We start from the raw sequence: 27591 nt of genomic DNA, 5'->3' as shown, positions 1-27591 counted from the left end.
AGTCCTCAGGATTTCACCTCCAAAATTTTGCATAGGACTGACAGAATTTTAGTATTTTTCAATAGATTAATAGTGAGGATCAGCTGATTTTCTTCAAGGACCACCAGGGGGAAAAAGATTTTGCGAACTCTGTTGAGGCAAATAAATTCAAAGGGATTAATCACAAGCATGACAAGAATTTGAAAAGAAAACAACTAGATTCTTTCCTTTTTACAAAAATATTATCATTACAAATATAAACTTATCATGATAATTTTCAAAGTTGTTTATTTATAAACAACTAAAGCTGTCTGACATGTTGTTTTGGCTAATTAAAATTCAATACTACATGTATATGGATTAATTACGAGTACTGTACTTTGACAAACATGAATGATGGTTTACTGTTACAAATTGGGATATGGATGGAGAGTTGTCTCATCATGCTCATGCCACATATTTATACATGTATATCTAGTTTTAATGTTGATTGCAAAGAAACTTTATTTATTAACAATTAAAGGATCGTAGCGTGCGCACTCACATACCCCACATTGTCACTTAAAAAATAACTTTAAGAAAAAAAAATTGTATTAGAAAAAAAATTGAATCGTAATTTCCGGTCAATATGCACATCTGCATAGTTATCCTTATTATTTAAAAAGGTTTCATGAAATTCTGTTGTGTGGTTTCAGAGAAGTTGCAAAGACAAACTGTTGCAGTATAATATTGTAGCAAATAGGTTCAAAGGGGCGTACAAATGTAGTTCCTAGAAAAAAAATTGAATCATAATTTCCTGTTGATATGCATGTCTTCATAGTATGTCCTTATTATCCAAAAAGGTTTTATGACGTTCTGTTGTGTGGTTTCATATGAGTTGTGATAACAAACTGTTGCAGTATTATATTGTACAAGTAACATGTTGTAGCAAATAAGTTCAAAGGGGCATAAAGGGCATAAAGGGCCAGCTGAAGGACGCCTCCGGGTGCGGGAATTTCTCGCTACATTAAAGACCTGTTGGTGACCTTCTGCTGTTGTATTTTATTTTTTTTACATTTCTGTATTTGGTCGGGTTGTTGTCTCTTTGACACATTACCCATTTCCATTCTCAATTTTATAACTCCTAGAAAAAAAATTGAATAGTAATTTCTTATGGATATGCACATCTACATAGTTTGTCCTTATTATCTAAAAAGGTGTCATGAAGTTCTGTTGTGTGGTTTCAGAGGAGTTGTAATGACTAACTGTTGCAGTACTATATTGAGGCAGAGTTCGCGAAAAGTGTCAGTCCTCAGGATTTCACCTCCAAAATTTTGCATAGGACTGACAGAATTTTAGTATTTTTCAATAGATTAATAGTGAGGATCAGCTGATTTTCTTCAAGGACCACCAGGGGGAAAAAGATTTTGCGAACTCTGTTGAGGCAAATAAATTCAAAGGGATTAATCACAAGCATGACAAGAATTTGAAAAGAAAACAACTAGATTCTTTCCTTTTTACAAAAATATTATCATTACAAATATAAACTTATCATGATAATTTTCAAAGTTGTTTATTTATAAACAACTAAAGCTGTCTGACATGTTGTTTTGGCTAATTAAAATTCAATACTACATGTATATGGATTAATTACGAGTACTGTACTTTGACAAACATGTATGATGGTTTACTGTTACAAATTGGGATATGGATGGAGAGTTGTCTCATCATGCTCCTGCCACATATTTATACATGTATATCTAGTTTTAATGTTGATTGCAAAGAAACTTTATTTATTAACAATTAAAGGATCGTAGCGTGCGCACTCACATACCCCACATTGTCACTTAAAAAATAACTTTAAGAAAAAAAAATTGTATTAGAAAAAAAATTGAATCGTAATTTCCGGTCAATATGCACATCTGCATAGTTATCCTTATTATTTAAAAAGGTTTCATGAAATTCTGTTGTGTGGTTTTAGAGGAGTTGCAAAGACAAACTGTTGCAGTATAATATTGTAGCAAATAGGTTCAAAGGGGCGTACAAATGTAGTTCCTAGAAAAAAAATTGAATCATAATTTCCTGTTGATATGCATGTCTTCATAGTATGTCCTTATTATCCAAAAAGGTTTTATGACGTTCTGTTGTGTGGTTTCATATGAGTTGTGATAACAAACTGTTGCAGTATTATATTGTACAAGTAACATGTTGTAGCAAATAAGTTCAAAGGGGCATAAAGGGCATAAAGGGCCAGCTGAAGGACGCCTCCGGGTGCGGGAATTTCTCGCTACATTGAAGACCTGTTGGTGACCTTCTGCTGTTGTATTTTTTTTTTTTACATTTCTGTATTTGGTCGGGTTGTTGTCTCTTTGACACATTACCCATTTCCATTCTCAATTTTATAACTCCTAGAAAAAAATTGAATCGTAATTTCCTATCAATATGCACATCTACATAGTATGTCCTTATTATCTAAAAAGGTGTCATGAAATTCTGTTGTGTGGTTTAAGAGGAGTTGCGATAACAAGAAACAGGACTGACTGACAGACAGACGGGTCAAAAACATTATACCCTCCACCTCCACAACTTCGTTGCATGGGGTATAATTAAACTACTAAAAAGGCAATAGAAAATCTATAAAGAATAGTTTGTATTAGCATACACCTTTATCACTATTTGTACGCTATAAGTAGACATAAAAAGGTTCCCATAAAATTTAAGTGTCATAATAAAAAAAATACATGAAGCCAAATGTAAACATGTAAAAATGGTTGTTGTATGATGTAAATAGTTCAAGTGGGGCAGTTTCTCTGGTAAAAGCAGGACAGATTTCCTGGCGATATAAAGATGTACTAGAACAATCTCATATTCTCTATGTAGACAGAATTACTCAATTAGTCTTGCTGACTTTTGGAGATAAAATTCCACTTTGCTTGGACTTAAAAAATATGGCTTATGTTTGTATTGCGTCAGTAGGTATAGTATAGAAAACAATTGTCTATCAAATGATGGTGGGTCAAAACAGTTATAAGTTCATCATGTTCTATAAAACTAAAACTGTAAAAGTTGACAAATTATTTGAGTTTCATATCACTTCAATAACAAGATAGACAACCTTTCTCTGTTTAAGGCATGATGACTGCAAGTAGTTTCTCCCAACTAAAATTTTGCTTTGTAACATAATGTTACAATCTAAGATCGGTTGCTGTAGTAAAACTTTGGTTTCTTTGGCTTTTTTTAGTTGAAACTTTGCACCGGTCGGCAACGGAAGTTTGAAAATGATTCTAATTTCTCACGAAAGAGGGTAATGATTCCGGAACTATGAATGATATTTTTTAAAGAAATGATGAAGCCGTGAAAATAAATGGACATTGAAATGACTAGACAAAACTATATGGCATAATTTGTTTGTATTTTAATGTTTAGTGGACAGCTGCATTTTACTTATATCATAAAAAAATATTTTGTATATCAATCGCTGAGTTCCGGTTTCTAAAAATATCACGCAGTGAAGATCAAGTATGGCAGACACTGGAAAAGAAATTTTGAAATACAAGATAAAAAATTGGTCAAGTTTTTCATACAACTATTTACCAGAGTATGTGTCACAAATATTTTTCATTGTGTTAATGTTGAAAATGATAGGAAAAGATTGATGTAATTAGAAACACTAAACATGAGCAAATTATTTACCAAAATGACACAACATATAAACATGATCACCTGCAACTGGACGATCTGATCCTACAAAAATCTGCCTCAATCCTCAATCTTGAGGCCTGTTGGCACGAATTGTCCCAATGTGCGGTTTTTCCTCTCTGGTGCGTTTTCCTCAACGTATTTTCTTCTTGTGGTATGCGCTGGTTAAGATTAGGATTGAGGAACAGCAGTATTAAATCTGCCCGTTCTGTCAACGTAATGTGCTACTGTTTGTAATTTGGCTTTTGTCTCTTCTGTGTTCTCGCCGTCCAGTCTCGTTAGCATAGTAGCTAAATTCAAGTTTCTCGGACCCTGACCTCTTTGGATATTTGGTATATCTGTAGACAAAGAACCCAATTTATATTTTAATGCAATGAAAACTGGGTGTTATGTTCTTTCTGCTTCTGCCAGATAATGGCCACAATCAACGAACTGATTATACTGCCATGGTTTGGTGCGCATATTTGATCACCCCCCTCCCCAAAAATTTTTTAAATTTAATTCAGCTTGTGGCATCAAGGCCTTAAAGACAAATGGTTGAACCTTGGACTATACACCTTATCGTTGTTTCCGGCTGACCAGAGAATCTGTGCTGTTTGAACTATTGACGTCATTAGGCCTCGACAATAACGCTTGTCCGATTGTCCGGTACCAGAGGGAAAAAAGGTTGGACAAGTGAAAGCTGTATCAAACTTGTCTGTCGGGACAGTACAATTACTCTGCTGAAATTAAATTTAATCCAGCATTGATGATCAAAGTAATTATAAACAAAAAAAATTAAAACAAATATTAATATGACATGTTTCTGTATTCTGTTTATTCAAATGCAAAACCTTTTTCTTCAACATGTTAACTTGCAATTGATAATTTTTAACTGGTTTCTTGTCAGGTACCTTTTAAATAATGATGCGCTTTGTAGATAAGGTAACTTTACAGGACAGAGGTAACGTTACAGGACAGTTCTCACCTGGCAGGTTTAGCTCAAAGTTTAATAGACAGTTTGGCACTGTGGGAGACATATTTGGTAGACATGATTGATAGATAGTTTGGCAAGGCAGGAGACATTTCCGGACCAAGACAAATCAGTACCTCATTTTGCTACCTTATTCTGTTCATTATAATGAATACCATACCTGTAATTCTTTTACAATTTTTTTTTTTTTTATTTACCATAAAATTCACAAAATCATCATGATCATATTCGATCATAAGTAGAAAAAAGCAATACTTGCAATATGGTGACCTATAGTCATGATAGTTGTAAATTTCTGTGTCATTTGGTCTCTTACAGAGAGTTGTCTCATTGGCAATCAAACCTTATCTTTTTATTTATTGCATTTGAATAAAGTTTTTTCAACTTCAAAAATAAACTGGATACAAATCCAATGAGTGTACAGGCCTATCAGATGGTGCCTCATGTGCAGAGTCTGATGAGACTAGCATTGATGAAAACTAGAACCCTAGTCCTGTGATATGACTAGATCCAGTCACTTGACTCATATTTTTGAAAAATATTTCAAAAGAAATATATCAAATTCTGTTCTATCATTGTTTTAATTCGTTGTGTTCCTTTAATCAACTTAAGATGCAAAAAGGTTATTTTTAATAAAAAAAATTTGGACAAGTAACAATTTCATTCGAACAAGTAAGTTTTGGTATGTACGTACTGGACAAGTTGAAAAAAAAGTTACATGTATTGTAGAGGCCTTGTCATACAACAATCACTTTTCCATAGTAGTGTCAGATATTTTGTATTATGACATCAAATTTTACAGAAACCTGTATGATGTCCAGTAATGGCAAACAAATAGCGATAAGGTGTATTAATCACAGGCACTTGTCTCTGTTCTCATGCCCAGCAAGTGGTTAGAAAAATAGGGGAAAATATTATGCTATATTGCATTATTTACTCAGAAAAAAAATACTTATAATTGACAATCAGCACTGCTATTATTACGGAATTGTGATTACCTATGACTTCCGCATTCACAATTTTTTTTCAGTAACTACATGTATCAAATAACAGAAGAGTCAAACTTGTAAACAATGTTAAAAGTAAGGAAATTCAAATTTGCATTTCTTATAACATGTTTAAAGCACATGTACATTTGTATATATATATGTAAGCCGACTATATGTAATCCGACAGAACATTGGCAATGATTCCAATGTTTTGATTTTGAGTATTTTGAGTATTTTTCATCATCCTCATCATGATAAAAATATAAGGATTAGAGGCATTGTTGATGATGTAAACAACAACAGGCGATTGATTGCATGTATGGCCTTCAACAATAGCAAAATCAATCATGTATGTTTTTGGAATGACAATGCTACAAAGATTTAGTTGCTTGTACATGTCGTACAATTATTGGTAGACAAAGTGGTGCTAAACTAAGCCCATTTGACCTGCTGTGCTGATAATTTAATTGAATCATTATCTCCATTACATGCATTTAAATGGTAACCTTTGGAACCATGAAAATTATATAGTATTCTATTTGTTGTAGAAATATTTACCTTGATAAGCCAACAGACCAGTCATCTAGGTGGTCATCAGATTCTAATCATCCACCACAGGTCAGTGATTACTCACATCTCTTGAATGTTGTTACAAAAACTGTACTGGTACATTTATATGTGATTTATTCTAAAAAAAAACATCAATATTTTGAAGGTAAGCATGATATGAAGGGACATGAGATTTTAATTGTCCATGAAAATGTACTTTTATTAGACCGTTGGTTTTCCCGTTGGTTTTCCCGTTTGAATGGTTTTACACTAGTAATTTTGAGGCCCTTTATAGCTTGTTGTTTGGTGTGAGCCAAGGCTCCGTGTTGAAGGCCGTACTTTAACCTATAATGGTTTACTTTTTCAAATCGTTATTTGGATGCAGAGTTGTTTCATTGGCACTCACACCACATCTTCCTATATCTATTTTATGAAAAGTTAGGACATCTACAAATGTATATATGACACTCACAGACAATTTATATCAAACATTCAATTATTGCAATGCTGTCCATGTATGCAAAAGAACTTAAAGAAAAGAAGATAAATGACTGTTTTACTCATTGAAACAACTCTTGATCAAAAACACCAATGTTCCCTTCAATTTTGATCAAAAACTATATGTTCAGTGATGTTTTAGAAATTTTAACATTTGCTCCATTAACTGTTATGTTATAATGCATTTAAGTTTATTTTCTCATTTATCTTTTCATTTCAGTTTCTTATATTAAAATTAGACAAACCAAGCATTGTACAGACTATAACATTTGGGAAATATGAAAAGACACATGTATGTAATTTGAAGAAGTTTAAGATATTTGGTGGAATATCAGAAAGTCACATGCTCCAGCTACTAGAAAAGTGAGTACTTTCTTTTATGTTGAAGGATATGTACTGAATACTGTAGACCGATAAGACATTCAATTACAGGTAATTCACAGGTCAGAAGTTTACAGTACTCCAGAACTTTTATTAATGTTCCCTACTTCTACTCTTTACCATGTTGGGAAAATATAAATGCTAATCCATTTTGAAACCTGATCCATGTGAGGTAATCCTTTGCCGGCAGGATGATAAAATTGTCATATCAGTGCCAAGAGAAATTCTATTAAGTTCACAAAGATGGATGGGAATGAGTTTAACCCTGTAAAAGTTTCCAAATACACTCAGTTGCACATTATACAAGATTTAAACACAACTATATGCTTTTCTAACTTCCTAATTAAACTGCAATCTGGTTGAATCCAATCCTTGAGGATATCAGTTCTCTGTTGATAAGGTAACAGATGACACAAACAGATTGCTATAGAAGTAACAAGGGTTAGCACTTGTACTGTGTAGATGAGAAGTAGAAACACCAAACATACTTACAAATATGCTAGTTTTGTGTAGATAAACTCATTATAGATACCAGAATTAAATTTTGTATAAACGCTAGACGTGCGTTTCGTATACAAAAGACTCATCAGTGACGCTTGAATCTAAAAAAGTTAAAAAGACCAAATAAAGTACGAAGTTGAAGAGCATTGATGACTAAAATTCCTAAAAGTTATGCCAAACACAACTATTAAAGGTAATCTACTCCTTAGGTAGAAAAGCCTTAGTATTTAAAAAATTCAAAAATTGTGTAAACCGTTTATTTAAAAATATGTAGATGGGAGGTTAATTATCATACATTTGCGTTTAGTTCCATGTAGATGAGAACTTCAGAAGTATAAATGAGAACACACATGTCATGAAAATTCATCCATTTGTACAATGTATAGCATAAAGTTTTAGTATTTATTAACTGTTTTGATCTTTAATTAGAACAAAATCATTATTGGGGTAAAAAGATTAGCTGGGGCCCAATATTCCAGGTTCCTAAATTTTCATTAAAACATCCATAATCTTCCTGTGTTGTGGCAGGTTTTGTCCTAGATAGAATATGCTTTTCAGTACACCTGTAATAAAATAGAAATTAAATGTAAAAAATTGTTGCACCAAAAACCATACTTTTGCTTTAATATTTTTAACTATTTAAATTACGTTTATATGATTAGTTTCATTTTTTTACAGTGGATTAAAGAATGACCATATACCAGAATCCTTTCCAATAAAACATGAAATAGATGGGAATCACTTTCCATGTAAATACCTCAAAATAGGTAAGATAGAAAAGATTTCGTCAGTGTTAGAAGGTTTTTCGAAACTGCAAGTTGACTGATTCCAATCCTGGAGGGAATCAGACACCATACATTTATTTGAAAAATTCTGTCCATTAAACTTTTGGGTCTGTGAGTTCCCATTAAAGATACAAATAAGAAATGAACATCAAAAATAGTTTTCCAGATGCATAATATTTATTCGTGCTTGTTTCATTTCATAATCTGATGAAATAAAGTAGTAAAACTAGAAGGTTCATATCAAAGTTGTTTTTATTTTATCCTCCAAATAGCTTGACTTGTCTCTTATTATCATGATTGTTTGCTTTAAGGATATCTGTTCAAGGACTTTCAAATATATCTGTTGATTATATCAAACTTTGTTTTATTATATATTTACTGCCATTATTGAATTGATACTGCAACTTGATAATTTATAGTTGACTAGCATCATTACATGAGCATAAACACATTCTGATAATTTGCAAGTTGACTGGTTCCAATCCTGGAGGGAATCAGACAGTAAATGTTTCTGTTGTCATGGTAACAGTTGACACACACAACTTGCTATATAAAGTAATTATGGTGTAACAGGTCTTGCTACATACAAGTACAGTGTAGATGAGAAGTATAAGCACCATACATTTATTTTACAAAACTTCTGTTTTGTGACAATTCACCTAGACCCTTTATTGGAGATTTTTAGTGTATAAAAGGATAATAAACAATGACTATTTCTTTTGAAAGTTTTATTAACCGGATTTTTGTGACAAAAATGTCGGTTATTAAATTGGGGATGCTCGGTGGGCGGGCGGTCGGGCGGCAATCAAATGTTGTCCGTGCATTAACTCATGAACCGTTCAACCAAAGCTTTTAAAATTTTAATATGTTGTTACTGACAACTAAATGAAGGTCAAGTTCAATAATGGCCATTTTGACTTTTACCGTTCAGGAGTTATGGTTCTTGAAAGATTGAAAAATGGCTTTTCCAGTCGTGTCCGTGCATTTACGCATGAACAGTTCAACCAAAGCTTCCCAAATTTTAATATGTTGTTACTGGTGACAAAATGGAGGTCAAGTTCAATAATGACGATTTTGACTTTTACCGTTCAGGAGTTATGGTTCTTGAAAGATTGAAAAATGGCGTTTCCAGTCGTGTCCATGCATTTACGCTTGAACTGTTCCTCCAAAGCTTCCCAAATTTTAATATGTTGTTACTGGTGACAAAATGGAGGTCAAGTTCAATAATGACGATTTTGACTTTTACCGTTCAGGAGTTATGGTTCTTGAAAGATTGAAAAATGGTGTTTCCAGTCGTGTCCATGCATTTTCTCATGAACCATTCAACCAAAGCTTTTCAAATTTTAATATGTTGTTACTGATGACAAAATAGAAGTCAAGTTCAATAATGACGATTTTGACTTTTACCGTTCAGGAGTTATGGTTCTTGAAAGATCGTAAAATGGTGTTTCCATTCACGTTATTGCATTTACTCACAAATCATTCAATTAATTATAAGCTTTTCAAATTTTAATATGTTGATACTGATGACAAAATAGAGGTCAAATTTGATATTGACAATTTTCACTTTCACCAATCATCAGTAACGGTTCTTGTGACATTGCCAGGACACAAATAAATGCTAATAAATCCGGTTTGCTGTCGTTGTGACAGCCTCTTGTTTTGGTTTTCTATTTGGTCGTTTTATCACTGGTAAGGTTGATTTGCTTCTAAATAAAATATAAATTGAACAGGCATATTTTTACAAATATGGTCATTAATGTAGATTTCTTTAAAGTTTCTTAATTCAAAACTGTCTGCCTTTTCATCAAAAGAGCAAAAACATTTTCTGATAATTTGCAAGTTGACTGATTCCAATCCTGGAGGGAATCAAATAGTAAATGTCTCTGTTGTCATGGTAACAGTTGACCTACACAACTTGCTATATAAAGTAATTATGGTGTAACAGGTCTTGCTACATACAAGTACAGTGTAGACGAGAAGTATAAGCACCATACATTTATTTTACAAACTTTTGTTTTCAAACTTTTTACAAGACTGTTTATGTCAAATAAACAGTTCATAAACTATTGTTTCATTGTTAATTAGGCTTTAGTGAGCATGTGTAAGCTTTAAGGAACTATGTTCCAAATCTTTCGAATAGAGTTAAGAATAAGTCTTATGATAAACAGAATTGCGGATCTTAGAACAATTGCTATCTGCAACAATTCAATTATTATATTGGCCAAACCAGTAAATTATGGACACCACTAGTTTTAAGTGTTGTAGTTTTCCTTGTTTACATTATTTTGACAAAAATGGTCATGGAGGGGGAAAAAAAATCAAAATTAAAAAGTTTTTATTTCATGAGCATAAACACATTCTTACAAACTGCAAGTTGACTGGTTCCAATCCTGGAGGGAATCAGACAGTAAATGTTTCTGTTGTCATGGTAACAGTTGACACACACAACTTGCTATATAAAGTAATTATGGTGTAACAGGTCTTGCTACATACAAGTACAGTGTAGATGAGAAGTATAAGCACTATACATTTATTTTCAAAACTTCTGTCCATTAAACTTTTGGGTCTGTGAGTTCCCATAAAAGGTACAAATAAAAAATGAACATCAAATTTTTTTTCCAAATGCACAATTTTTATTCGTGCTTGTTTCATTTCATAATCTGATGAAATAATGTAGTAAAACTAGAAGGTTCATATCAAAGTTGTTTTTATTTTATCCTCCAAATAGCTTGACTTGTCTCTTATTATCATGATTGTTTGCCTTAAGGATATCTGTTCAAGGACTTTCAAATATATCTGTTGATTATATCAAACTTAGTTTTATTATATATTTACTGCCATTATTGAATTGATACTGCAACTTGATAATTTATAGTTGACTAGCGTCATTTCATGAGCATAAACACATTCTGATAATTTGCAAGTTGACTGGTTCCAATCCTGGAGGGAATCAGACAGTAAATGTTTCTGTTGTCATGGTAACAGTTGACACACACAACTTGCTATATAAAGTAATTATGGTGTAACAGGTCTTGCTGCATACTAGTACAGTGTAGATGAGAAGTATAAGCACCATACATTTATTTTACAAAACTTCTGTTTTGTGACAATTCACATAGACCCTTTATTGGAGATTTTTAGTGTATAAAAGGATAATAAACACTGACCATTTTTTTTGAAAGTTTTATTTTGGTTTTCTGTTTGGTGGTTTTATCACTGGTAAGGTTGATTTACTTCTAAATAAAATATAAATTGAACAGGCATATTTTAACAAATATGGTCATGAATGGAGATTTCTTTAAAGTTTCTTAATTCAAAACTGTCTGCCTTTTCATCAAAAGAGCAAAAACGTTTTCTGATAATTTGCAAGTTGACTGATTCCAATCCTGGAGGGAATCAGATAGTAAATGTCTCTGTTGTCATGGTAACAGTTGACACTAACAACTTGCTATATAAAGTAATTATGGTGTAACAGGTCTAGCTACATACTAGAACAGTGTAGATGAGAAGTATAAGCACCATACAGTTTTTTTTTACAAATTATACTGGTACATATAATTTCAGTACTTCAATTATTACATGATTGACTTGACTCTTTTACTGCAGATCTATAGCTCATGACATAATTGAATATATATATTGTTTTCCTCTATACACTTCCAGTTCAAGACCAAGTCCCCTTTAAAGGATTTTTTCCTAGTACTACATTTGTAAAAAGTGATTTACAGATACAAAAATTGGTGACCACAAATTTGTTTCAGTAATTATCTGGAGATCTTGGTTTTAGTTTGATTTTCGATTATGAAATTTCATGGTACAAACATATATGGCTGAATTTGAAATGAAACAATCTATCCTCCTTCCAGCCTGGTACCTGAAATCACATAAAACAAATCAGAATCAGAAACTAAAAGTCAAAATTTTAGTGCACATTTTGCATTTAGAAATTATTAGAAACTTTTTATTCATCATCAAAGGCAAAGTTTACCATACATGCAGATTTGGCTATTTATTTTAGATTTCTTTTTTGTCATATAGCTCAAGTCTTTGAGTTTTTTTTACATACTGTGAAAGTACTTTTATTCGTGGGGTACCAATTTTCGTGGTTTTCGTGGATGACTTTATCCACGAATTTAAGTGTCCAATGAAATAAAACAACCATTGTCTAAATCAAGACATCGAAAGATCCCCATCGGTAGGTTTGACAACTGATGATATGATCTAGAGAATATATTGAATAACGCAAAATCTGAGAATACTTTAAGAGCAGTCACAGAAATACAACCGCATGCAGAATTATACCCATTTAATCTTTCATGACCCTAACTGTAAAACTTTTGATCCTTTAATTCTCATTAAAAATATTTTTGATCGATGAAAGTCAGATTTCCGGTATTGATATGCTTGTATGATAAAGTGTTCATTTAATATCCTTATAGTTCTCGTACATATTTTCATGCTGGGCTTGATTTTGTTAAGAATTATTTGACAATTCAAGATACGTTTATAGCATCTGTTTATGTTACTATTTTCAATAGGTGACATGTTTTTGGCCTAATTAACACCTGATGGTCTTTAATCTGTTGATCACTTTATCATGGGGTTAATTAGTGTAATCACTACGATTTACATGGGTCAATGTTTACTTTGCAATTTCCTTTAATCCAGACTATTTGTAACCTTCGATTCTAAAGGCTTTAATTATCAATTTGTTTTAGAAAACTAAAATCCACGAATTTAAAAACCCACGAACATGTAAATGATGCTCAATCCACGAAAATTGATACCCACGAATTAAAGTACTTTCACAGTACTTGGCTTTACAGCTTTTGGGTTTGAGGGTTCCTGGTAAAGGTTTATAAAAATAGTTCTTCAAATGCACAATATTTATATAAAGTCAGTTTAATTTCATATTTGTCATTAGGTATAACTAGAAGTTTCATATTAAAGGTAGTGACTTCAGATAGTTGAAGCTATTATCCATTGGATTGATACTGCAACTTGATCATGTTGATAATTGGTAGACTTGTAGTTGATTGGCATCATTTAGGAGCATAAACATGTCTTGAAATCTGCAAGTTGACTGGTTCCAATCCTGGAGGGAATCAGACAGTAAATGTCTCTGTTGTCATGGTAACAGTTGACCTACACAACTTGCTATATAAAGTAATTATGGTGTGACTGGTCTTGCTACATACAAGTACAGTGTAGATAAGAAGTATAAGCACCATACATTTATATTACAAACTTTTGTTTTCAATCTTTTTACAAGACTGTTTATGTCAAATATATAGTTCATAAACTATTGTTTCATTGTTAATTAGGCTTTAGTGAGCATGTGTAAGCTTTAAGGAACTATGTTCCAAATCTTTCGAATAGAGTTAAGAAAAAGTCTTATGATAATCAGAATTGTGGATCTTAGAACATTTGCTATCTGCAACAATTCAATTATTATATTGGCCAAACCAGTAAATTATGGACACCACTAGTTCTAAGTGTTGTAGTTTTCCTTGTTTACATTATTTTGACAAAAATGGTCATGGAGGGGAAAAAAAAAATCAAAATTCAAAAGTTTTTATTTCATGAGCATAAACACATTCTTACAAACTGCAAGTTGACTGGTTCCAATCCTGGAGGGAATCAGACAGTAAATGTTTCTGTTGTCATGGTAACAGTTGACACTCACAACTTGCTATATAAAGTAATAATGGTGTAACAGGTCTTGCTACATACAAGTACAGTGTAGACGAGAAGTATAAGCACCATACATTTATTTTCAAAACTTCTGTCCATCAAACTTTTGGGTTTGCGAGTTCCCATAAAAGGTACAAATAAAAAAATGAACATCAAAAATATTTTTCCAAATGCACAATATTTATTTGTGCTTGTTTCATTTCATAATCTGATGAAATAATGTAGTAAAACTAGAAGGTTCATATCAAAGTTGTTTTTATTTTATCCTCCAAATAGCTTGACTTGTCTCTTATTATCATGATTGTTTGCTTTAATGATATCTGTTCAAGGACTTTCAAATATATCTGTTGATTATATCAAACTTAGTTTTATTATATATTTACTGCCATTATTGAATTGATACTGCAACTTGATAATTTATAGTTGACTAGCGCCATTTCATGAGTATAAACACATTCTGATAATTTGCAAGTTGACTGGTTCCAATCCTGGAGGGAATCAGACAGTAAATGTTTCTGTTGTCATGGTAACAGTTGACACACACAACTTGCTATATAAAGTAATTATGGTGTAACAGGTCTTGCTACATACAAGTACAGTGTAGACGAGAAGTATAAGCACCATACATTTATTTTACAAAACTTCTGTTTTGTGACAATTCACCTAGACCCTTTATTGGAGATTTTTAGTGTATAAAAGGATAATAAACAATGACCATTTCTTTTGAAAGTTTTATTTTGGTTTTCTGTTTGGTCGTTTTATCACTGGTAAGGTTGATTTGCTTCTAAATAAAATATAAATTGAACAGGCATATTTTAACAAATATGGTCATGAATGGATATTTCTTTAAAGTTTCTTAATTCAAAACTGTCTGCCTTTTCATCAAAAGAGCAAAAACATTTTCTGATAATTTGCAAGTTGACAGATTCCAATCCTGGAGGGAATCAGATAGTAAATGTCTCTGTTGTCATGGTAACAGTTGACACACACAACTTGCTATATAAAGTAAATATGGTGTGACAGGTCTTACTACATACTAGTACAGTGTAGACGAGAAGTATAAGCACCATACATTTATTTTACAAACTTTTGTTTTCAAACTTTTTACAAGACTGTTTATGTCAAATATATAGTTCATAAACTATTGTTTCATTGATAATTAGGCTTTAGTGAGCATGTGTAAGCTTTAAGGAACTATGTTCCAAATCTTTCGAATAAAGTTAAGAATAAGTCTTATGATAATCAGAATTGCGGATCTTAGAACATTTGCTATCTGCAACAATTCAATTATTATATTGGCCAAACCAGTAAATTATGGACACCACTAGTTCTAAGTGTTGTAGTTTTCCTTGTTTACATTATTTTGACAAAAATGGTCATGGAGGGGGAAAAAAAATCAAAATTCAAAAGTTTTTATTTCATGAGCATAAACACATTCTTACAAACTGCAAGTTGACTGGTTCCAATCCTGGAGGGAATCAGACAGTAAATGTTTCTGTTGTCATGGTAACAGTTGACCTACACAACTTGCTATATAAAGTAATTATGGTGTAACAGGTCTTGCTACATACTAGAACAGTGTAGATGAGAAGTATAAGCACCATACATTTATTTTACAAATTGTACTGGTACATATAAATTCAGTACTTCAATTATTACATGATTGACTTGACTCTTTTACTGCAGATCTATAGCTCATGACATAATTGAATATATATATTATTTTCCTCTATACACTGCCAGTTCAAGACAAAGTCCCCTTTAAAGGATTTTTTCCTAGTACTACATTTGTAAAAAGTGATTTACAGATACAAAAATTGGTGACCACAAATTTGTTTCAGTAATTATCTGGAGATCTTGGTTTTAGTTTGATCTTCGATTATGAAATTTCATGGTACAAACATATATGGCTGAATTTGAAATAAAACAATCTATCCTCCTTCCAGCTTGGTACCTGAAATCACATAAAACAAATCAGAATCAGAAACTAAAAGTCAAAATTTTAGTGCACATTTTGCATTTAGAAATTATTAGAAACTTTTTATCATCATCAAAGGCAAAGTTTACCATACATGCAGATTTGGCTATTTATTTTAGATTTCTTTTTTGTCATATAGCTCAAGTCTTTGAGTATTTTTACATACTTGGCTTTACAGCTTTTGGGTTTGGGGGTTCCTGGTAAAGGTTTATAAAAGTAGTTCTTCAAATGCACAATATTTATATAGAGTCAGTTTAATTTCATATTTGTCATTAGGTATAACTAGAAGTTTCATATTAAAGGTAGTGACTTTAGATAGTTGAAGCTATTATCCATTGGATTGATACTGCAACTTGATCATGTTGATAATTGGTAGACTTGTAGTTGATTGGCATCATTTATGAGCATAAACATGTCTTGAAATCTGCAAGTTGACTGGTTCCAATCCTGGAGGGAATCAGATAGTAAATGTCTCTGTTGTCATGGTAACAGTTGACCTACACAACTTGCTATATAAAGTAATTATGGTGTGACAGGTCTTTCTACATACAAGTACAGTGTAGATGAGAAGTATAAGCACCATACATTTATTTTACAAAACTTCTGTTTTGTGACAATTCACCTGGAGTCCTGGACCATTTATTGGAGATTTTTAGTGTATAAAAGGATAATAAACAATGACCATTTCTTTTGAAAGTTTTATTTTGGTTTTCTGTTTTGTCGTTTTATAACTGGTAAGGTTGATTTGCTTCTAAATAAAATATAAATTGAACAGGCATATTTTAACAAATATGGTCATGAATGGAGATTTCTTTAAAGTTTCTTAATTCAAAACTGTCTGCCTTTTCATCAAAAGAGCAAAAACACTTTCTTACAAACTGCAAGTTGACTGGTTCCAATCCTGGAGGGAATCAGACAGTAAATGTTTCAGTTGTCATGGTAACAGTTGACCTACACAACTTGCTATATAAAGTAATTATGGTGTAACAGGTCTTACTACATACAAGTACAGTGTAGACGAGAAGTATAAGCACCATACATTTATATTACAAACTTTTGTTTTCAAACTTTTTACAAGACTGTTTATGTCAAATATATAGTTCATAAACTATTGTTTCATTGTTAATTAGGCTTTAGTGAGCATGTGTAAGCTTTAAGGAACTGTGTTCCAAATCTTTCGAATAGAGTTAAGAATAAGTCTTATGACAATCAGAATTGCAGATCTTAGAACATTTGCTATCTGCAACAATTCAATTATTATATTGGCCAAACCAGTAAATTATGGACACCACTAGTTCTAAGTGTTGTAGTTTTCCTTGTTTACATTATTTTGACAAAAATGGTCATGGAGGGGGGGGAAAAATCAAAATTCAAAAGTTTTTATTACATGAGCATAAACACATTCTTACAAACTACAAATTGACTGGTTCCAATCCTGTAGGGAATCAGACAGTAAATGTTTCTGTTGTCATGGTAACAGTTGACCTACACAACTTGCTATATAAAGTAATTATGGTGTGACAGGTCTTACTACATACAAGTACAGTGTAGATAAGAAGTATAAGCACCATACATTTATTTTCAAAACTTCTGTCCATCAAACTTTTGGGTTTGCGAGTTCCCATAAAAGGTACAAATAAAAAATGAACATCAAAAATATTTTTTCCAAATGCACAATATTTATTCCTGCTTGTTTCATTTCATAATCTGATGAAATAATGTAGTAAAACTAGAAGGTTCATATCAAAGTTGTTTTTATTTTATCCTCCAAATAGCTTGACTTGTCTCTTATTGTCATGATTGTTTGCTTTAATGATAACTGTTCAAGGACTTTCAAATATATCTGTTGATTATATCAAACTTAGTTTTATTATATATTTACTGCCATTATTGAATTGATACTGCAACTTGATAATTTATAGTTGACTAGCGTCATTTCATGAGCAGAAACACATTCTGATAATTTGCAAGTTGACTGGTTCCAATCCTGGAGGGAATCAGACAGTAAATGTCTCTGTTGTCATGGTAACAGTTGACCTACACAACTTGCTATATAAAGTAATTATGGTGTAACAGGTCTTGCTACATACAAGTACAGTGTAGATGAGAAGTATAAGTCCCATACATTTATATTACAAAACTTCTGTTTTGTGACAATTCACCTAGACCCTTTATTGGAGATTTTTAGTGTATAAAAGGATAATAAACAATGACCATTTCATTTGAAAGTTTTATTTTGGTTTTCTGTTTGGTCGTTTTATCACTGGTAATGTTGATTTTCTTCTAAATAAAATATAAATTGAACAGGCATATTTTAACAAATATGGTCATGAATGGAGATTTCTTTAAAGTTTCTTAATTCAAAACTGTCTGCCTTTTCATCAAAAGAGCAAAAACATTTTCTGATAATTTGCAAGTTGACTAATTCCAATCCTGGAGGGAATCAGACAGTAAATGTCTCTGTTGTCATGATAACAGTTGACACACACAACTTGCTATAAAGTAATTATGGTGTAACAGGTCTGGCTACATACAAGTACAGTGTAGAGGAGAAGTATAAGCACCATACATTTATTTTACAAATTATACTGGTACATATAAATTCAGTACTTCAATTATTACATGATTGACTTGACTCTTTTACTGCAGATCTATAGCTCATGACATAATTGAATATATATATTGTTTTCCTCTTTACACTGCCAGTTCAAGACAAAGTCCCCTTTAAAGGATTTTTTCCTAGTACATATGTACTACATTTGTAAAAAGTGATTTACAGATACAAAAATTGGTGACCACAAATTTGTTTCAGTAATTATCTGGAGATCTTGGTTTTAGATTGATCTTCGATTATGAAATTTCATGGTACAAACATATATGGCTGAATTTGAAATAAAACAATCTATCCTTCTTCCAGCCTGGTACCTGAAATCACATAAAACAAATCAGAATCAGAAACTAAAAGTCAAAATTTTAGTGCACATTTTGCACCATACATTTATATTACAAACTTTTGTTTTCAAACTTTTTACAAGACTGTTTATGTCAAATATATAGTTCATAAACTATTGTTTCATTGTTAATTAGGCTTTAGTGAGCATGTGTAAGCTTTAATGAACTATGTTCCAAATCTTTCGAATAGAGTATAGAATAAGTCTTATGATAATCAGAATTGCGGATCTTAGAACATTTGCCATCTGCAACAATTCAATTATTATATTGGCCAAACCAGTAAATTATGGACACCACTAGTTCTAAGTGTTGTAGTTTTCCTTGTTTACATTATTTTGACAAAAATGGTCATGGAGGGGGGAAAAAATCAAAATTCAAAAGTTTTTATTTCATGAGCATAAACACATTCTTACAAACTGCAAGTTGACTGGTTCCAATCCTGGAGGGAATCAGACAGTAAATGTCTCTGTTGTCATGGTAACAGTTGACCTACACAACTTGCTATATAAAGTAATTATGGTGTAACAGGTCTTGCTACATACAAGTACAGTGTAGATGAGAAGTATAAGCACCATACATTTATTTTACAAAACTTCTGTTTTGTGACAATTCACCTAGACCCTTTATTGGAGATTTTTAGTGTATAAAAGGATAATAAATAATGACCATTTCTTTTAAAAGTTTTATTTTGGTTTTCTGTTTGGTCGTTTTATCACTGGTAAGGTTGATTTGCTTCTAAAAAAATACAAATTAAACAGGCATATTTTAACAAATATGGTCATGAATGGAGATTTTTTTAAAGTTTCTTAATTCAAAACTGTCTGCCTTTTCATCAAAAGAGCAAAAACATTTTCTGATAATTTGCAAGTTGACTGATTCCAATCCTGGAGGGAATCAGACAGTAAATGTTTCTGTTGTCATGGTAACAGTTGACCTACACAACTTGCTATATAAAGTAATTATGGTGTGACAGGTCTTTCTACATACAAGTACAGTGTAAATGAGAAGTATAAGCACCATACAGTTTTTTTACAAATTATACTGGTACATATAAATTCAGTACTTCAATTATTACATGATTGACTTGACTCTTTTACTGCAGATCTATAGCTCATGACATAATTGAATATATATATACTGTTTTCTTCTATACACTGCCAGTTCAAGACAAAGTCCCCTTTAAAGGATTTTTTCCTAGTACTACATTTGTAAAAAGTGATTCACAGATACAAAAATTGGTGACCACAAATGTGTTTCAGTAATTATCTTGAGATCTTGGTTTTAGTTTGATTTTCGATTATGAAATTTCATGGTACAAACATATATGGCTGAATTTGAAATAAAACAATCTATGCTCCTTCCAGCCTGGTACCTGGAATCACATAAAACAAATCAGAATCAGAAACTAAAAGTCAAAATTTTAGTGCACATTTTGCATTTAGAAATTATGAAAAATTTTTATTCATCATCAAAGGCAAAGTTTACCATACATGCAGATTTGGCTATTTATTTTAGATTTCTTTTTTGTCATATAACTCAAGTCTTTGTGTATTTTTACATACTTGGCTTTACAGCATTTGGGTTTGAGGGTTCCTGGTAAAGGTTTATAAAAATAGTTCTTTAAATGCACAATATTTATATAGAGTCAGTTTATTTCATATTTGTCATTAGGTATAACTAGAAGTTTCATATTAAAGGTAGTGACTTTAGATAGTTGAAGCTATTATCTATTGGATTGATACTGCAACTTGATCATGTTGATAATTGGTAGACTTGTAGTTGATTGGCATCATTTATGAGCATAAACATGTCTTGCAATCTGCAAGTTGACTGGTTCCAATCCTGGAGGGAATCAGACAGTAAATGTCTCTGTTGTCATGGTGACAGTTGACCTACACAACTTGCTATATAAAGTAATTATGGTGTGACAGGTCTTACTACATACAAGTACAGTGTAGATGAGAAGTATAAGCACCATACATTTATATTACAAACTTTTGTTTTCAAACTTTTTACAAGACTGTTTATGTCAAATATATAGTTCATAAACTATTGTTTCATTGTTAATTAGGCTTTAGTGAGCATGTGTAAGCTTTAAGGAACTATGTTCCAAATCTTTCGAACAGAGTTAAGAATAAGTCTTATGATAATCAGAATTGCGGATCTTAGAACATTTGCTATCTGCAACAATTCAATTATTATATTGGCCAAACCAGTAAATTATGGACACCACTAGTTCTAAGTGTTGTAGTTTTCCTTGTTTACATTATTTTGACAAAAATGGTCATGGAGGGGGGGGGGGGGGGATCAAAATTCAAAAGTTTTTATTTCATGAGCATAAACACATTCTTACAAACTGCAAGTTGACTGGTTCCAATCCTGGAGGGAATCAGACAGTAAATGTTTCTGTTGTCATGGTAACAGTTGACCTACACAACTTGCTATATAAAGTAATTATGGTGTGACAGGTCTTGCTAGATACTAGTACAGTGTAGATGAGAAGTATAAGCACCATACATTTATTTTACAAACTTCTGTTTAGTTATTATTTACTTGATACCTTTTCTTCCAAATCAATGTACTATGAACTTATTCTTGTTTTTGTTATGGTTTTTAATTGTAAATATTCATGGTAGAAACTGCATGAATGACCAAAGTTGGAAATGAAAAAAAACGAATCACTCTCCAGTTTTTTTCACATTTTTCATGCAATGAGTGAGGGGGAAACTTAAATTGTTAATAGAAACCTCTTTATATGGTGTTATTGTTATTTTCTAGCATTTGTTTTAAAGCAGGGCTTTCAAAAAATATTTGAGCCAGCCGGACATTTTATATCTGATCCCGATTTCAATCCCTTAAGACTTGGTCAAAAAAGACAATTACGGTAATCAGATAATTGACATTACATTAAAAAAAAAAAAAGGTTTATAAACTTTTAAAACTTTAATATGAATTTGATTTTCGAATATAAACTGTTATATTGGGGTGTTGCTGAATGGCAGAAAGGGAAAACAGAACGGAACTTGTAAAGAAGTGCTGTTGGATTGCTAGTCTGCTAGGGTATTCAATTTCTCAGTAGTTGGTGATTAGACTTGCATGTTTTATAACATAACTTTCATCAATTTCTCCCTTTATGAATATTTGGAGAAATAATTAGAAATCTATGCTTTTTTCAACTCTCTCAGGCAAAATTGACCTAAGAGGGATTTGTCTATTATCTCTATGTCTCTTGTGGTCATAATGCTCCGCAATTATTGTGTAGTAAAACAATAGGATTCATCTCAAGTTGTAATTGATCTTACATGGTTTAATGTGTTTCCTGTGGAATTATTTTTATACAACAATTTTTTCGTCGTATATTGCTATCACGTTGGCGTCGTCGTCTGTGTCGGTGTCCGATTACTTTTAGTTTTCGCACTCTAACTTCAGTAAAAGTGAATAGAAATCTATGAAATTTTAATACAAGGTTTATGACCACAAAAGGAAGGTTGGGATTGATTTTGGGAGATTTTATCCCAACATTTTAGGAATTAGGGGCCAAAAAGGGGCCCAAATAAGCATTTTTCTTGGTTTTCGCACCATAACTTTAGTATAAGTAAATAGAAATCAATGAAATTTAAACACAAGGTTTATGACCATAAAAGGAAGGTTGGTATTTATTTTGGGAGTTTTGGTTTTAACAGTTTAGGAATAAGGGGCCCAAAGGGTCCAAAATTAAACTTTGTTTGATTTCATCAAAAATTGAATAATTTGGGATCTTTGATAAGCCAAATCTAACTTTGTATGTAGATTCTTAATTTTTGGTCCCGTTTTCAAATTGGTGTACATTAAGGTCCAAAGGGTCCAAAATTAAACTTTAGTTTGATTTTGACAAAAATTGAATCCTTGGGGTTCTTTGATATGCTGAATCTAAAAATGTACTTAGCTTTTTGATTATTGGTTCAGTTTTCAAGTTGGTCCAAAATTAAACTTTGTTTGATTTCATCAAAATTGAATAAATGGGGTTCTTTGATATGCCAAATCCAACTGTGTATGTAGATTCTTAATTTGTGGCCCTGTTTTCAAATTGGTCTACATTAAAGTCCAAAGGGTTCAAAATTTAACTTAGTTTGATTTTAACAAAAATTCAATTCTTGGGATTCTTTGATATGCTGAATCCAAACATGTACCTAGATTTTTGATTATGGGCCCAGTTTTCAAGTTGGTCCAAATCAGGATCCAAAATTATTTTATTAAGTATTGTGCAATAGCAAGAAATTTCAATTGCACAGAACTCAGCAATAACAAGAAATCTTCTATTGCACAGTATTGTGCAATAGCAAGAAATTTTCAATTGCACAGTATTGCGCAATAGCAAGAAATCTTCAATTGCACAGTATTGTGCAATAGCAAGTATTTTCAATTGCACAGTTTTGCACAATAGCAAGAAATATCTAATTGCACAATTTCAATTGAAGTTATCTTTCTTTGTCCAGAATAGTAGTTGAATCAACTTAAATCATTGTTTTATACAATATACAATGTATATTCACTTTTACTTCCAACTGATAAATTAAAACAATGTTTACCATTCAGTGATAACAAGCACTTTTTTTTACATTTTAACATTTTATGATGTATTTAAATGAGTAATTATTGTTGCAAACTTCATTAGAAATTTGAATTGAGATCGGTTTTGGAATAAAGGAAAAGGGGATGTGAAAAAAAATTGAGGGGGGGTTCAATTTTTCTCATTTGAAATTTCATAAAAAAAAGAAAATTTCTTCAAACATTTTTTTGAGAGGATTAATATTCAACAGCATAGTAAATTGCTCTAAGGCAAAACAAAACTTTTAAGTTTATAAGACCATGCTGTGTCAACTATTTAATCACAATCCAAATTTAGAGCTGAATCCAGCTTGAATGTTGTGTCTGTACTTGCCCCAACCGTTCAGGGTTCAACCTCTGCGGTCGTATAAAGCTGCGCCCTGCGGAGCATCTGCTTCAGTTTATAATCTTCAAACAACTTTTTCAAGGTGTCCACATGTTTGATTTGAGGATATCTATTCAAGGACTTGCAGTGAATATATGTTGTTAGTATCAAATTGAATATTTTTCTATATTTACTACAATCATTGAATTGATACTGCATCTTGTTAATTGATAAATAATAGACTGATGGAATGTCATGAGCATTAATATATTCTAACAAACTGCAAGTTGACTGATTCCAATCCTGGAGGGAATCAGATAGTAAATGTCTCTGTTGTCATGGTAACAGTTGACCTACACACAACTTGCTATATAAAGTAATTATGGTGTAACAGGTCTTGCTACATACTAGAACAGTGTAGATGAGAAGTATAAGCACCATACATTTATTTTACAAACTTCTGTTTTGGAATTTTTTTTCTTGACCTTTGATGACAAATAAATAGGTCATTAAATGACAGAAAAGGATTTTGTTAGTTTTGTTGTCGAGGTTTCTTAAGGTTTCAACTGTCACTTTCAACCACTTTTAAGATACTTCTAAAAGGCATTTAAAGTGAACTGACATAAGAACTACTTGAACAGAATATAAAATATTGATTGGAAAATACTTGGGCTCAGTTTTTAGGCTAATGTTAGCATTTTTTTTTTTTTTATTTCATGAGCATAAACATATTCTTATAACTTGCAAGTTGACTGGTTCCAATCCTGGAGGGAATCAGACAGTAAATGTTTCTGTTGTCATGGTAACAGTTGACCTACACAACTTGCTATATAAAGTAATTATGGTGTAACAGGTCTTACTACATACTAGTACAGTGTAGATGAGAAGTATAAGCACCATACATTTAGTTTCCAAACTTTTGTTTTGTGATTATTACCTCACACAGTTGTACTGCACACTCATTAAAACAAATATATGGATTTTATTAAACTAAAACAGAACATTCAATACATAATTATACTTTTAATGTTTATTTATTCAGTTGATGAGACTTGTATGAATTTCAACACTGTACATGTACCTAGTTGTTGACTGTTATTGTTCATAGTAAATGTACCTAGTTGTTGACTGTTATTGTTCATAGTGTTTCATATTTTTCAGTTCCAATTCAGTCATGGGGACCTAGTTTTAATTTCAGTATTTGGTATGTAGAACTACAAGGAATCTCAGACTGGAATATTGTAAAACCAACAATGCATTGGTACAATAATGTAAGTTACAACCATAGTACATGTATATGACATAATTATAATTTATTACTTGATATCTTAATCTTGCAAGGTTTATCAGTACCTTTCAGATACACAAAATGTTGTGTATTGATCATAACATTCTATATGTCCTATCTGTGAAAATTTCCAGAAATTTATCAAGTGGATGCTCAGATATTCAAGCAAAAATGATGTTGTTGTCAAGAAAAGTACAAAAAACTTTTGCAAGGAGCAGGATTCAATTTCACAAAAATACTTTTCGACTAAATCAAATTGCAAAATCAAAAGCTCAAACACATAAAACGAATGGATAAAAACTGTCCATTCCTGACTTGGTACAGGCATTTTCACATGTAGAAAATGGTGGATTGAACCTGTTTTATAGCCAGCTGAACCCCTCACTTGTACAGCACCCAGATATAATTTCATTATATTGGAACCAATGTATGAACAAAACAAACAGACATAATAGTAAAAATGTCGAAAACTGGGGTACGGCAGTCAGCATTGTGTTATAACTTAATTACCTTAAAAACAAACAAATATGTAACAAATAAGCACATAAAAGGCAGAATTAAAACACTGTCAAGCGCTTTGATTTTTTGGTCAATTAACATTTATGATTACTTTACTTTTCAACAAATATGTAACAAATAAGCACAAAAAGGCAGAATTAAAACACTGTCAAGCGCTTTGATTTTTTGGTCAATTAACATTTATGATTACTTTACTTTTCAACAAATATGTAACAAATAAGCACAAAAAGGCAGAATTAAAACACTGTCAAGCGTTTGATTTTTTGGTCAATTAATATTGATGATTACTTTACTTTCAGTTTAGAGAAAGAGAAGCCATAAGATTGTGTTTAAAACACTTTAGACAGAGACAGTATTTAGAAGCTTATGAAGCCTTAGAAAAGAAAACAAAAATAGTATTAGAGCATCCTATATTGACCGAGTTACATACAAAATTGGTAATATATTAATATAAGATAGATATTACAAGTTGTGGTATGAGTGCCAATGAGACAACTCTCCATCCATGTCACAATTAATAAAAGTAAATCATTATAGGTCAAAGTAAGATCTTTAACACAAAGCCTTGGCTCACGGAACAGCAAGCTATAAAAGTACCCAAAAGTAACTAGCGTAAAACTATTCAAACAGGAAAAGCAACGGTCCAATCTATATAAGAAACAAGAAACACTTTTAAACCACATCAACAAAGACAAATTCTGAACATCAGATTCCTGACTTAGGACAGGTGCTAACAATTGCAGCAGATTTAAACGTTTTGATGGTACCAAACCTTCACCCTTATCTGAAATAATATTGTAACATCACAACATAAAAAGACACACTATAAAATATTAATTGAAATGGCTAAACTCAATAAAAAAACATATAACTACAAGTGAAAATACACTGAAAGAGCATCCTTTATAAGCGCAGAAGATTGTTTGGTACTCCAACATGTTCAATGTCCTTTAGAAACTCTAAATTTCAGCCTTAATATTTCAAAGCAATCACTTAGGGTAATGGTAGTGTTGAGCAATATCAGCATTTTCACCAGTGAGTACGAAAGTCCAACACAGTATTCCAGTAAAGACTGGTAATGGTTAACAAAATAAAAATATAAAATTCATGTTAAAGATCTCATACAGAAAACAAAACTGAACAGTACTGACAATAGCAAAATTAAAACGCCTTGAAATGACAAATTTCCAATTACCTCTAGATTTCAAGTCTGTACTATGTTATGTGAATAACAGTATGAACTTTATTGCCCTATATCAGCTAGTAAATTAAATATATTCATGTAATTTCAGGTAAAAGATGGTGATTTTGATGCATGTGAACATTTAGTGTATAGAGCTTGTGAAGGTTTGTAATACTTTGTTTACACACCTTATAAATAGGAATCCATTATCACTGTAAAGTCATACAAGAGAAATTTAATAGCTTTATTAAAAACTAAAAAAGCAAACATGATGTGACACATAAGTCTAAATTTATTGGATTTGAAAAAAAAATAATGATCGAATACAAAAAAATATTTATGGGCAGGTACCTCATATTTTCAGATGAAAATAACTATCTCAAAAGAAACGATAACTTAAAAATTTCTTCCTCAGAAATTAATAGCTAACTTACAAAAAGTTTTGTCACTCGTGACTTCATTCATAATGAGTTATTCTGTTTGACAACAGAATGAACCATTACTAAATGTTTGATAACCATTAAGCCATTCTAATGAAATCTGCATTTGCATTAACACCAGAAGACTGAGATTGTTTTACTTTTCTTCTTTCCTTTCCATTTCTCTTTGTTTCTAGTTTAGTATAATGTATTGCTTTTTGTACTTCCAGAAGGGTTATTTCTTCATTATATCAGTTTACAAGATTATAAACCATTATGGTCACCCATTGAGCCAGTAATAAAAAGTAAG

General features: G+C 31.7%; 2 protein-coding genes across 3 annotated transcripts in view; one reads left to right on the top strand and one right to left on the bottom strand.

Annotated features, from left to right (window-relative positions):
- LOC134728100 (carnitine O-palmitoyltransferase 2, mitochondrial-like) overlaps positions 1-3286 on the bottom strand; it is a 36175-nt gene extending 32889 nt beyond the window's left edge. Inside the window, exon 1 of the mRNA XM_063592523.1 lies at positions 3074-3286. Coding sequence (XP_063448593.1) covers positions 3074-3139 — 66 coding nt within the window. The 5' untranslated portion in view covers positions 3140-3286. The remainder of the gene's footprint in view (positions 1-3073) is intronic.
- Positions 3287-3290: 4 nt separating this feature from the next.
- LOC134728091 (muskelin-like) overlaps positions 3291-27591 on the top strand; it is a 35990-nt gene continuing 11689 nt past the window's right edge. For both annotated transcript variants that reach the window (XM_063592510.1, XM_063592501.1), the window contains exons 1-8: positions 3291-3556; positions 6168-6237; positions 6887-7029; positions 8227-8315; positions 25034-25143; positions 25979-26116; positions 26972-27026; positions 27512-27586. In XM_063592510.1, the coding sequence (XP_063448580.1) occupies positions 3480-3556; positions 6168-6237; positions 6887-7029; positions 8227-8315; positions 25034-25143; positions 25979-26116; positions 26972-27026; positions 27512-27586 (757 nt within the window). In that variant the 5' untranslated portion in view covers positions 3291-3479. The remainder of the gene's footprint in view (positions 3557-6167; positions 6238-6886; positions 7030-8226; positions 8316-25033; positions 25144-25978; positions 26117-26971; positions 27027-27511; positions 27587-27591) is intronic.

This window comes from Mytilus trossulus, chromosome 1 (assembly GCF_036588685.1).
Source record: "Mytilus trossulus isolate FHL-02 chromosome 1, PNRI_Mtr1.1.1.hap1, whole genome shotgun sequence".
NCBI classification, from domain to species: domain Eukaryota; kingdom Metazoa; phylum Mollusca; class Bivalvia; order Mytilida; family Mytilidae; genus Mytilus; species Mytilus trossulus.
This window is presented reverse-complemented; position numbering and strand designations above follow the sequence as displayed.